The sequence below is a fragment of the Syngnathus acus genome, chromosome 16 (assembly GCF_901709675.1).
Source record: "Syngnathus acus chromosome 16, fSynAcu1.2, whole genome shotgun sequence".
In the NCBI taxonomy this organism is placed as follows: domain Eukaryota; kingdom Metazoa; phylum Chordata; class Actinopteri; order Syngnathiformes; family Syngnathidae; genus Syngnathus; species Syngnathus acus.
In genome coordinates, this window is record NC_051101.1 from 3,650,408 (window position 1) to 3,660,389 (window position 9,982).

A 9,982-nucleotide genomic window follows, 5' to 3' on the forward strand; every position below is an offset into this window, starting at 1 on the left:
ACAATTACCTTCGCCTCATTTCCGCGGCCTAAGACTTATTTTATTGATCTGATTTGTAATGTTTCTCATAAGGATTGGCAATGCAGAGACAGGAGGTGGGGGCAAATTGAGTCAAAATTAGAATCAAACTTTTATTTAGACAGATTTATTATAACTACAACGCTTAAGACTGAGATGCGGATTGCAAAGTGTCAAACGTGCAAATCTATGTTGCAAATGAGCAAGATGGTCGCTTAGAACTTAACTGAACAGAAGTACTGACTTGCTTCAAATCTAACATGGACAGTGTGATAAAGTTTGTGCGTGTGGAAGGTTTCCGAGGTGACACTTGACGGCCGCGCATGAGTCATCTTCACATCGTTTCCTCAAATTTGTAGATGCTCACCGGACAAATCATTAGGGATACCTGCAATATCATGTATATCGCCTTTGTACTGCATATTTTCAAATTCTTCCTGATGAGATCCTTGTGTGTATTTGTTAAAAGGTTTGCCTAAATACTCCGCTAATTCCCATTCAATATTGTGTAAAGGGTCAAAAATAAAAAAGAATATAGGTAAAGTCATCTTCTGCCACTTGTTTCTAATATTTGCCCATTTACTAGCACTTAAATACTAACCTCCCATAATCTGTTGGAGCATGCGGAGAACGCTGATGTCATTGACATGAGACAGAAACAGGAAGAACGTAGATAGTAAAACCATCTCAGCAAGAAACACTTCTCCATGAAAAGTAAATTTAGCAGAAAAACAAACTGCAGGATGTGATGAGACCCCTGCCATCTCGGGGTAGCTCACAATAACAAATATTACAATTTTAATGTTAACGACACTATGTGCAAATTGCATCTTAGAAGTTCAGACATTTTCACAATCACAAATCTCAGAAATAAAGTTTTTCATCTGCTATTGTATGAATCTAGAATGGCAGCTTCGTTCTGGCACTTCAGATGCACAGATCCATCTGGTGTATTGCAACTTCTTTTAAAAAAAACCAAAAAAAAAAAAAACCACTGTTTGAATAATGAGAGAAAAAAAATACTTATTAGGAAAAAGGAATAATATGAAAATGACACCCATGTTGAGCTCATGCCGTTTTAGTTACGCAGGGCGCCCCCCTGTTATCTCCGCGCCCGATGGACGGTGAAAGAAAAACGTGCACCTCAGCAGCTTCTATTGAGTGACGCAGTGAGTGCAAGCCTTTGCACATCCCGGCTTTTCCAGAAGAACACCCCCCTCTCCACTCAACACTGGCGGCAACGGCACCCCCAAAAACCACCCAGCCCGCCCCTAAAGGATTTTGCCTTCATCGACAGAAAAACGCAGGGGATAACTTTTTGGACTTGGGCCTCGGGGGTCCTCTTTTGACGTCGCGCTCGCTAGCCCACTTCAACTCTCGGTTGCTCTCGCTGCCTGAGGAATTAAGGTAAGGTGGCACGCGTACGTTTGTGAGAAAATATCTTCCATAATGCGTCAACTGATAAGTGTGTGTTATTTAAAAAAACACACACACACACACACACACAAATAATAATGTAATTACCTCCACGTCGTTAGGGGCCTGAAGAAGCCGTCCGAGGCTCTCGCTCACGATGTACAGCTTCATGGGAGGGGGGCTGTTTTGCGCCATCGTGGGGAACATCTTGCTGGTGGTCTCCACAGCCACCGACTACTGGATGCAGTACCGCCTGTCGGGTAGCTTCGCCCACCAGGGCCTGTGGCGCTACTGCATGTCGGGAAAGTGCCACATGCAGACAGACAGCATCGGTAAGTGATTGCGGCTGTGATAACCCAAGGGCAATTGCATGACCTTAAATGTTTTACTTCCCATCACTGGGATATTTGTCCCCCACTAAAGTTATATCACATTAACGGTGTTTCTTTTTTTTTTAATCTCAAGAGCCAGAAATTCAAATAAGGGTGTGTAGACTTTATATGACCACTTTATGTCTTTATAAACTACAGTAAAGTGCTATTTGAAAAGTGCTTTATTAAACAAATTGTTTTTGGGGAGGAGCTGGAACGGATTAATGAACTTTCAGTTCGTTTCAATCGGAATAAATGATTTGACATGCTTGGTCAAGGAACTAATGAAACATTTTGTACCTTGTTTTTTTTCCCCCCAGCTTACTGGAACGCCACGCGTGCCTTCATGATCCTCTCAGCTATGTCCTGCTTCGCCGGCATCATCGCGGGGATCCTGTCCTTCGCTCACTTCTCAGCCTTTGAGAGATTCAACCGCTCCTTCGCTGCCGGCATCATGTTTTTTGTGTCAAGTGGGTGGCGAACAAAACAAATGAGGTGATGTTAAAAAGTTGAAAAGTGTCACTTTCTTACCGGCTGTAGCGCTGTTTGTGCTGCTGGCGATGGCCATCTACACGGGGGTGACGGTCAACTTCCTGGGCAAGCGCTTCGGCGACTGGCGCTTCTCCTGGTCTTACATCCTTGGATGGGTGGCGCTGCTCATGACCTTCTTTGCAGGTACATCAAAATTCATCATTTGGGATAAAACATATGCGATAACGGACATGTTTGTGATTGTCTTTTGTGTTGTAGGTATATTCTACATGTGTGCCTACAGGATGCACGAGTGCAGAAGAGTGGCTGGCCCACGTTGAAGGCGAGGCATGAACGCGTCATCCAGGGCGTCAAAGATGACGCCTACAAATGCTTCCCAGTCGGAAATACACAAGAGAACTTTAAAAAGCAATAAAATTTGGGTTTACCTACGTGCTAAAATCTGTATTTTATTTTTTGCAGTGAAAAGGTACAGTAAAATATAATACAAATTGAAACTAATGAATTGAATGGGACTTTAAACAAGTATTGTATTTGAGTATTTTTTCATATAAATTTACATAGATGAATAAATATCCAAACTCACCTTTGCCAAACCGAGAGCATGTGAGATACAATTGTAAACCATTTTAACAGTATATACACATGTACCAAATGATTCCATTCTAACTGAAAAATACTGAATATCTAAAATCTTTGCACAATGCATATTTTGACTGTCAATAAACACAGAAAACTTTCAAGCGGAACAATTAAAATAAAAACATTTAATTATATAATAATACTAATTCAACAACTAAATATGATCACAAAATGACCATAAACTGCAGTTAAATTTGTGCTAGTGTAAAAATGTATCCTTAAGGAAATTTTCTGCTGATATGTCACAATACAAAATGAAAAACAAATCCTACTGTACAAAATTCAACTGGCTCAGACTGTTGTTGCAACTCTGACGGGCGGTGGGGGGACAAATGTGGGCGGGGCCACAGAGAGGCTGGACGGTGTCTGCAAGATAAAAACAACCTGCTTATTGTTTGTCATTTTTCTCCCCTTAAATGTGGCCAAGGCAATCGGAGGAAGCACCTGACGCAGTCTGTTGTAGTCGGGGGGAGACTTGACGCCTCTTGGCAGTAGATTCTGAGGCGGCTGCGTCTGGGTGGTCGTTACCTGGACACAAGGGCGAAAAAAAATTCACCTACATTGTTTGGAAGCGGGGGGTTACCAATACAATTCTATAAGAGCCCATAAGACGGAGACAAAGCCTTAATAATACAGAGTTGTTGTTTTTTCCTTCCATCAGTTCGCTTGATTTAAAAAAAAAAGGCTTTTAAACCTTCTCAGCAGCCGCCCTGGACACCGGATATCTGGTCTGCTGTCTTTTGGCTCTGCTCCAGTAGATGGCCAAATAAATGAGGCCGCACACAAGAAGCAGGAAGAGGAGGCTGCAGGGGATTCCGGCCGCAATGCCTGCAATGGCTGGACCGCTCAGACCCTCAGCTAGAACCAAGATTAATAAATAAGATAAATAAATAAAATAAACAAGATAGATTAGATAGATAGATAGATAGATAGATAGATAGATAGATAGATAGATAGATAGATAGATAGATAGATAGATAGATAGATAGATAGATAGATAGATAGATAGATAGATAATCACTGTCATGTATTTGAATACCTGGGCCGATCCGTCTGGCATTCGTTGGCTGGCCCTCGACCATTAGAGCTCTGGGAAGAACCCTAAAACGATACGTGGATTTGGGATCCAGGTGGAAGATGTCGGCACTTCGGGCCGAACCGGCTTTGGGCAGGATGGTGCGGAATGTGTCTGCGCTGCCTTTGGACTGACTGAGATTCCCGTCTGCACTCACCAGGGCTGGCCCGCTCATCTGGATGTCAAAACCTACATTCAAACATGTTTGGATACAGTTTGTATTCAGCACTTGTTGAATGACACAATGTTTACACAAAACGTTTATAGTGACACTTTTTTTTTTTTTTTACCTGTGACGATGGAGGTGGGCGGGACTTCCCACGTCAATGTGATGATGGTGCCGTCCTTGTGCGAGAACAAACTGAAATTGGAGATGGACGGCTCTGGAGAGATTGGGACAGAAGAGGTGGAGTCAATGGTCAACAGTCAAGCGCTTTGTTCCACGGGAAAACGCAAGCGAGGTTTGCTCTGAGGCCTCTTTGTTGTCTTTCATTTAGGGAATGGAAAGTTTTCGAAACGAGAGGAAGAGCACAATAGAAGCCTTATCCTGGGAAATGACTTTAATATCAGCTGAATGACAAGTTAGGATTCCAAGTATGCGAATTAAAAAAACTAATGAAACTGGTCGAGTGGACTACCTTGCAAGCGGATGTGCTTTGTGCGGCCGCCCAGGAGATTTCGGCAGGTGCAAGTGTAGTTTTGGAGGAGGAGTACACTGACGTTGCGATGACGGATATCCAAGCGGGCGGTGTCATCACTGATGAGGTCACTGTCCACGACCGGCTCGCCACCTCGGAACCACGACACAGTGGCGGGAGGCGTGGCCCGGCTGAGGCAGCTGATGCTCACCACTATTTTGCCCTCAGCGTCCACGTCGGTTCGCACGATCGGGAGGAAATTCTGCGGACTCTCTGACAGAGGGAGGAAAGACTCTGTGATTATTTTGGCGAAACTCATCAGCACACACCAAATATTGTGCCAGGCCCTTTAAAAAGATTGACAGAAAATTTTATTTTGGGGGACACAAAAGTCACATGACACCCACCAGCCGTAACGTCACACTTGCTGTTTTCCACAGGATGTTGTCCCTGGCATGTGACAATTTTGCCGTCCAACTGGCTCGATACGTTGATGCTCAAGGTAAAGCTCTCAAGGCTGCTGTCGTCACCAAAATCTGGGAAGGAGAGCCTGGCCGGCGGCGTTCCGCCCGACCACTGGCAGCCGTACCGCAAGCGTCGGTTGTCCTCGGACACCACGGAACACTGTGGACCTCCTGGTGGTTTCTCTGTACCGGTGAAAATGTATTCTCGTGAAATAATACATTTATTTTTCTATTGCTCGGACTTCACTCTTATTTAAGATTTTCTCAAGACTTTGTATAACTTTATTTAAAAAAAATCTATAATATTACATTCAAATGTATTGTCAGCATACCATAAACATTCAGCGCGACGGTCTTGTGTCGTTGCGCTCCTGTCCTTTGGTTGCGCAGGTCACAGTTGTAAAGGCCATTTTGCTTGGTCTGTACTCCTGTGAGATTTAAGACACCCATGGAGTTATCAGACAACGTCTCGCCATCAAATGTCCACCTCACGAGGGGCTGCGGTGCCCCATCCGCCAGGCAGGACAGGGTGAGCGAATCTCCTGGTAAGTAGAAGTCCTGAATTGGGCTGATTTGGATGCTGGGCTCATCTGGACCATCTGCAATTGAACACAGAGAAGATCAGAACTGAATGAATTACATATTATACACACATTTTCATATTTCTCATTGTTAAAACTCAGCGTACACAAGACAGTGATGTTCAAGTCAAGAGTCACGCTGCTGAAGGGGTTGCTCAGCGACACGGTGTACCGTCCTGTGTCGTTCCGGCGGGGCTCACGGACCGCCAGTGTGCCGGGCCCCAGCGAATAACGCGAGCCGCCTTTTCCATCTGCTACGGGCCGGCCGTTGAAGAACCACCGCTGCTGCTCCACCACACCTCGCAGCATGTGGTACCGCAGCTGCAACTGCTCGCTGCCCTCTTCGATTAAATCCGGAAAAGCCATCATTGTCACGTTCTCGAAGAGTTCTGAGGTAGAAACCCATCAACTTGTAAATAGGTTGTTTATTTTCAAAAGAAGTGTAAAAACGTTTGACTCACCAAAGACCCTCAGAGTGAAATTGAGGGAACCGGTCCCCAAACCAGACTTGGTCATCTCCACTGTGTAGTTTCCGTCGTAGCCCAGCGGCACGTGGACAAAGCTGAGAGATCCGTTGGGTTCCAGCCTCAGCACTTCCCTGTATTCTTCCGCTACATCCGGAGGGGCGTCTGAGCCCACCGTCCAGGTGACGATGGGCAGGCGGCCTTTGAACCAGGTCACGGCCGGGTCCGGCGCCCCATCGAATGACACGGCCAGGGTAAGGTTGGCACCCGCGAGGGTGTCTACCTGGGCGTCGCCCGGTGCAGACACGAGAAGCTGCCCGTTGGCACCTGATAGTTTGAAAACAGGCAAAATACACTAAGTACACAAAACACAAAATGTCTTGTTAGCGAGCGCCTTTCAATTTAGCTTATTTACATAACAGAATTGGTCGCTAGGCTGGGTTAAGTTTTGTCAACGCTTGCAATTTACTTTGTGTGTGAAGTGCTGCTTCCATGAGTGAAAATACTATTGTATTGACTGCAGGAAATCACCAAAAGCTAACTATACAAATAAAAAAGGGTACTCACCAGAAAAAGCAAAACCCCAAATAATCATCAAAACTTGACCACTTAATCCCTCATGCGTCTTCATTTTTAAGGAAAACAAAAATTGTGGACCTTTTGAAAAGTTTCAAAAAGCCATTTTTTAAAGTGAGGACATATTAAGCAGGCGTGTGTAAATGTCCTTGAGGAGAGACAGCGGCGTCACCCGGGCATACCTGTGCTGCTCCATATCGAAGCCACACCTCTCGTGGAGCCTTGGCCAATCACGCTGCACTCGAGCGAGAGTGCCTGCTGATTGGAACGCGATGAACGGTGCAACTTGTCGAGTCAGCGTTGAAGGTATTTGTGTTGGAAACAATTACAACTGTAGCTGTTACACAGAATCATGAGGGAAAGTCGAGAAATTCATGAATATTTGGTTTGTTGTTATAACTGAGACGTGTGTGAAAATGTCACTTGAAGTGCACAGATTAGATTGTTGCAGGATTTGATATTTGCATTTCTTTTTTTACTGGTCAAAAGTCTTATGACTTTTTTTTACTTTGGGTGATTTTTTCCCCGTTTCAGATTTGGCTGAGTTAATTTCTTTTTTATTTTGTGTTTTGTGAAAGAACAAAAGACAATTGTGTGTGTGGGGGCTATTGTTTGGAAATTGATGAGACCAATCACGGTTCAATTTGGTTATGAAAAAACTCCAAACGCTGCTTTATTGTCATGATCATGTACAATCGAGGCGCTTGCGGTGAAATATTCAAAAGTTGGATGGTACCGAGAGACACTGTCCTCTTACCCGGCTAATATGCGACATGCATGTCTCTATATACTGTATTTACAATCATTTACAAGCGCGTTTAGACAGCTACTTATTTGGGAGATGAAAACAGGATGGTTCTGTATTGACCCCTTAAGTGGATTCCCAGTTTATAGTACAGATGTGATGATTAAAAAAAAAAAAAGAGAGATAAGGTTTTGTGGCAGCAGCAGGACAGTGTTCCTCAGTACTTGGCCTGTGAGAAAAAAAGAGAGAGTGATACATACAATGATTACAAATACAAAGACATCTTCAACTTCTGCAATCTACTATCACTTACCTTGCAGTTTTTTTCCAAGCTCCGTTAGGTTCCGACCCAGTTTCGTTATATGCTGCCCGTCTCCCTTAGTTTGCCCACCAAGTCTTCCACCGTCTCCACTTTTATGCCAGCCAGCCTCTGCGGAGGTTCGTCCACCCGCAGCACTTCCAGACGGGATGTCAGATCCACGCCCAGCTCGGACGGCTTCACGTTGGCAATTTTCTTCTTCTTGGCTTTCTGAAGGAAAGGACAAGACAAAGATGCCGACATCATAGTGCATGTGTTGCTTTGCTAGGTTTCTTCTTTCTATTGGACTTTAACTTCTCATGCTTGCAACTGGGGATTGAGAGGATTATTTTAATGTTATACTACATTAGATGTCAGTATGTGCCGATTCCAGGTGCCTACCATGATATTAGGCAGGGTGGCGTAGCGAGGTGTGTTGAGTCGGAGGTCCGCGGTGAGCACGGCGGGCATGTTGATCTTGATGGTCTCCAGGCCGCCATCGATCTCACGCACCACTTTCACTTTGTCGCCTTCCAGTGTCACCTCTGACGCAAAGGTGCCCTACATGACAATATCCAAAACAATATTAACAATACTGTGGTAAGTAACTAGGAGTAATGAGAATAACTTCAAAATGATACAAAAACATGGCAATATTTTGTCACGTCTGTCCCACTGTGTGCTCAAAGTGATGTCAAGGGTGCCACCAGCTGGCCAATCTGTGAACTTCACCCTAACATGTCCAGAAAACCTTTGAATAAATGGTTTATTCATTTATAATATAATAATATAGTATAATAAATGAATAAATAAATAAATGACTTTGACTTTTGACTTTGAACTGTTCTGCTCTGGATTGAGCAGGATCACTGCGGTTCTTTCAGCTCATGTTGATAAGTTTCCTTGGACTACAGAAGTGGTTATATAATATTGTATTAGAGCTATCACAGAAATACTTAACTCCCTCAATGAATACAGATTGAATTAAAACGCTTTAAAAACCGGGGACCGGATTCGGCTATTTGACACATTTAATAACTCAAAAATGGTGAGCTCTTACCTGAGGCCAGTCCAGTAGGGCTGCTGTCATTTGTCCCGTCTGATTGCAGTCATCGTCAATGGCCTGTTAAAAACAAATATTACCATGTCAAATAGTGCAGCTAAGAAGGAATGTATTTGTCTTTTTGACCTGTTTCCCAAGAATTACAAGCTGGGCCTCCTCCTTCTTGGCCAACGCAGCCATGATCTTGGAGACCTGCAGGGGACCCAAGTTGTCGTAGTTCCTTGCCAGACACCTCCACGTGGATACGCGGTCAGCTCCCATGGCGAGGGCAGTACGGATGGCTCCTGAGAAGAGGGAGATGACATATGATGAGAATCAAAACCTTTTTTTTCCATCGCACTACAGTTGCCCCAATTCTGCCCTCGGATGCTCTTGGGATGCCAAGCCCACCTGCGCATTTGCTGTGGCCCACAGCTCACTGCCACCACCTCCTTGATAAGCTTCTTCTCCTTCAGCTTGACGCCTCCTCCCACGGCGATCTCGCAGAAGGGGTTCATGGAGTGCTTCACGCCATCGGTCACTACGCCACTCTTATCCGGTTTTACCCGGATCTGAGGGTGGCAGGTAAAGGGGGACAAGCAGAAGACAGGCAGAGATTTAAAACTATCCTATGTTTCGTTTATAACATTTCATCTCATTGCAGTGGGAAAAGGGCAGCCAATCTTGAGGTTACACAACATGACAACACACTAATCATTGAGTAACCTACACAATTAACTATATACAAATACTGCTATTAGGCACATTATTAAGTATTCACCGCAATGTGTCCTGATAGGTGCAGGTTAAAGGTATGCTTTCCAACATAGTCATATGTGGCGCTACAAAGCTGTTACCATGCGGACGCTAGCTAGGACCACACAGAAAGTCACCATCTAAATATTGTTCAAAATACTCATACAAGTTCATGTATGATATTACCTTAACTGCATAGTCAATGACACGCTTGACACCGACAAGAACCCGGCCAGACATAGTAGGTGGAAGGAGTTGTGGACAGCGGACGTAACCGAGTCACCGTAAGTGAACCTTCACACAAGGAGGGGTCGGAGATATTTTAGAGTTACACTAGGAAGGAACTCCGGGGGGCCGCCTCCTGATTCGACCAATGAAAATCGGCCATGAGCAACATACTCGGC

At 44.6% G+C, this 9,982-nt stretch overlaps 3 protein-coding genes across 3 annotated transcripts; 1 reads left to right on the forward strand and 2 right to left on the reverse strand.

The window, feature by feature from the left end:
• Positions 1-1,334: 1,334 nt before the first annotated feature.
• lim2.5 (lens intrinsic membrane protein 2.5) lies at positions 1,335-2,738 on the forward strand. Its single transcript, XM_037273086.1, has 5 exons — positions 1,335-1,425; positions 1,557-1,766; positions 2,126-2,275; positions 2,346-2,480; positions 2,556-2,738. Exons 2-5 carry the CDS (start codon positions 1,592-1,594, stop codon positions 2,615-2,617), a joined length of 522 nt encoding a protein of 173 aa, XP_037128981.1. The 5' UTR covers positions 1,335-1,425; positions 1,557-1,591; the 3' UTR covers positions 2,618-2,738.
• A 64-nt stretch (positions 2,739-2,802) lies between these two features.
• Positions 2,803-7,284, reverse strand: vsig10l (V-set and immunoglobulin domain containing 10 like). Its single transcript, XM_037273080.1, has 11 exons — positions 6,729-7,284; positions 6,159-6,488; positions 5,805-6,086; positions 5,449-5,715; positions 5,060-5,299; positions 4,653-4,925; positions 4,305-4,397; positions 3,979-4,203; positions 3,634-3,797; positions 3,384-3,467; positions 2,803-3,305 (listed from the first exon to the last, which is right to left on the reverse strand). The coding sequence occupies exons 1-11, from the start codon at positions 6,790-6,792 to the stop codon at positions 3,231-3,233; spliced, it is 2,097 nt and encodes a 698-aa protein (XP_037128975.1). The 5' UTR covers positions 6,793-7,284; the 3' UTR covers positions 2,803-3,230.
• Positions 7,285-7,380: 96 nt separating this feature from the next.
• Positions 7,381-9,914, reverse strand: etfb (electron transfer flavoprotein subunit beta). The gene is made up of 7 exons (XM_037273087.1): positions 9,765-9,914; positions 9,214-9,394; positions 8,970-9,124; positions 8,841-8,903; positions 8,183-8,341; positions 7,796-8,011; positions 7,381-7,711 (listed from the first exon to the last, which is right to left on the reverse strand). The coding sequence occupies exons 1-6, from the start codon at positions 9,816-9,818 to the stop codon at positions 7,841-7,843; spliced, it is 783 nt and encodes a 260-aa protein (XP_037128982.1). The 5' UTR covers positions 9,819-9,914; the 3' UTR covers positions 7,381-7,711; positions 7,796-7,840.
• Between the last annotated feature and the right edge of the window lie 68 nt (positions 9,915-9,982).

Bases quoted from the DNA above. Each gene is read 5' to 3' on its own strand.
- lim2.5 (XM_037273086.1), top strand. From the start codon at position 1,592: ATGTACAGCTTCATGGGAGGGGGGCTGTTTTGCGCCATCGTGGGGAAC. The intron at 1,767-2,125 runs GTAAGTGATTGC...TTTTCCCCCCAG, and splicing joins CATGCAGACAGACAGCATCG to CTTACTGGAACGCCACGCGT. The intron at 2,481-2,555 runs GTACATCAAAAT...TTTGTGTTGTAG, and splicing joins GCTCATGACCTTCTTTGCAG to GTATATTCTACATGTGTGCC.
- vsig10l (XM_037273080.1), bottom strand. From the start codon at position 6,792: ATGAAGACGCATGAGGGATTAAGTGGTCAAGTTTTGATGATTATTTGG. The intron at 5,716-5,804 runs GTACGCTGAGTT...GTTCAATTGCAG, and splicing joins CTTGAACATCACTGTCTTGT to ATGGTCCAGATGAGCCCAGC. The intron at 4,926-5,059 runs GTGGGTGTCATG...TCCCTCTGTCAG, and splicing joins CAAGTGTGACGTTACGGCTG to AGAGTCCGCAGAATTTCCTC.
- etfb (XM_037273087.1), bottom strand. From the start codon at position 9,818: ATGTCTGGCCGGGTTCTTGTCGGTGTCAAGCGTGTCATTGACTATGCA. The intron at 9,125-9,213 runs GCATCCGAGGGC...TCTTCTCAGGAG, and splicing joins GTGGGCTTGGCATCCCAAGA to CCATCCGTACTGCCCTCGCC. The intron at 8,012-8,182 runs GTAGGCACCTGG...CCTTTCCTTCAG, and splicing joins CCACCCTGCCTAATATCATG to AAAGCCAAGAAGAAGAAAAT.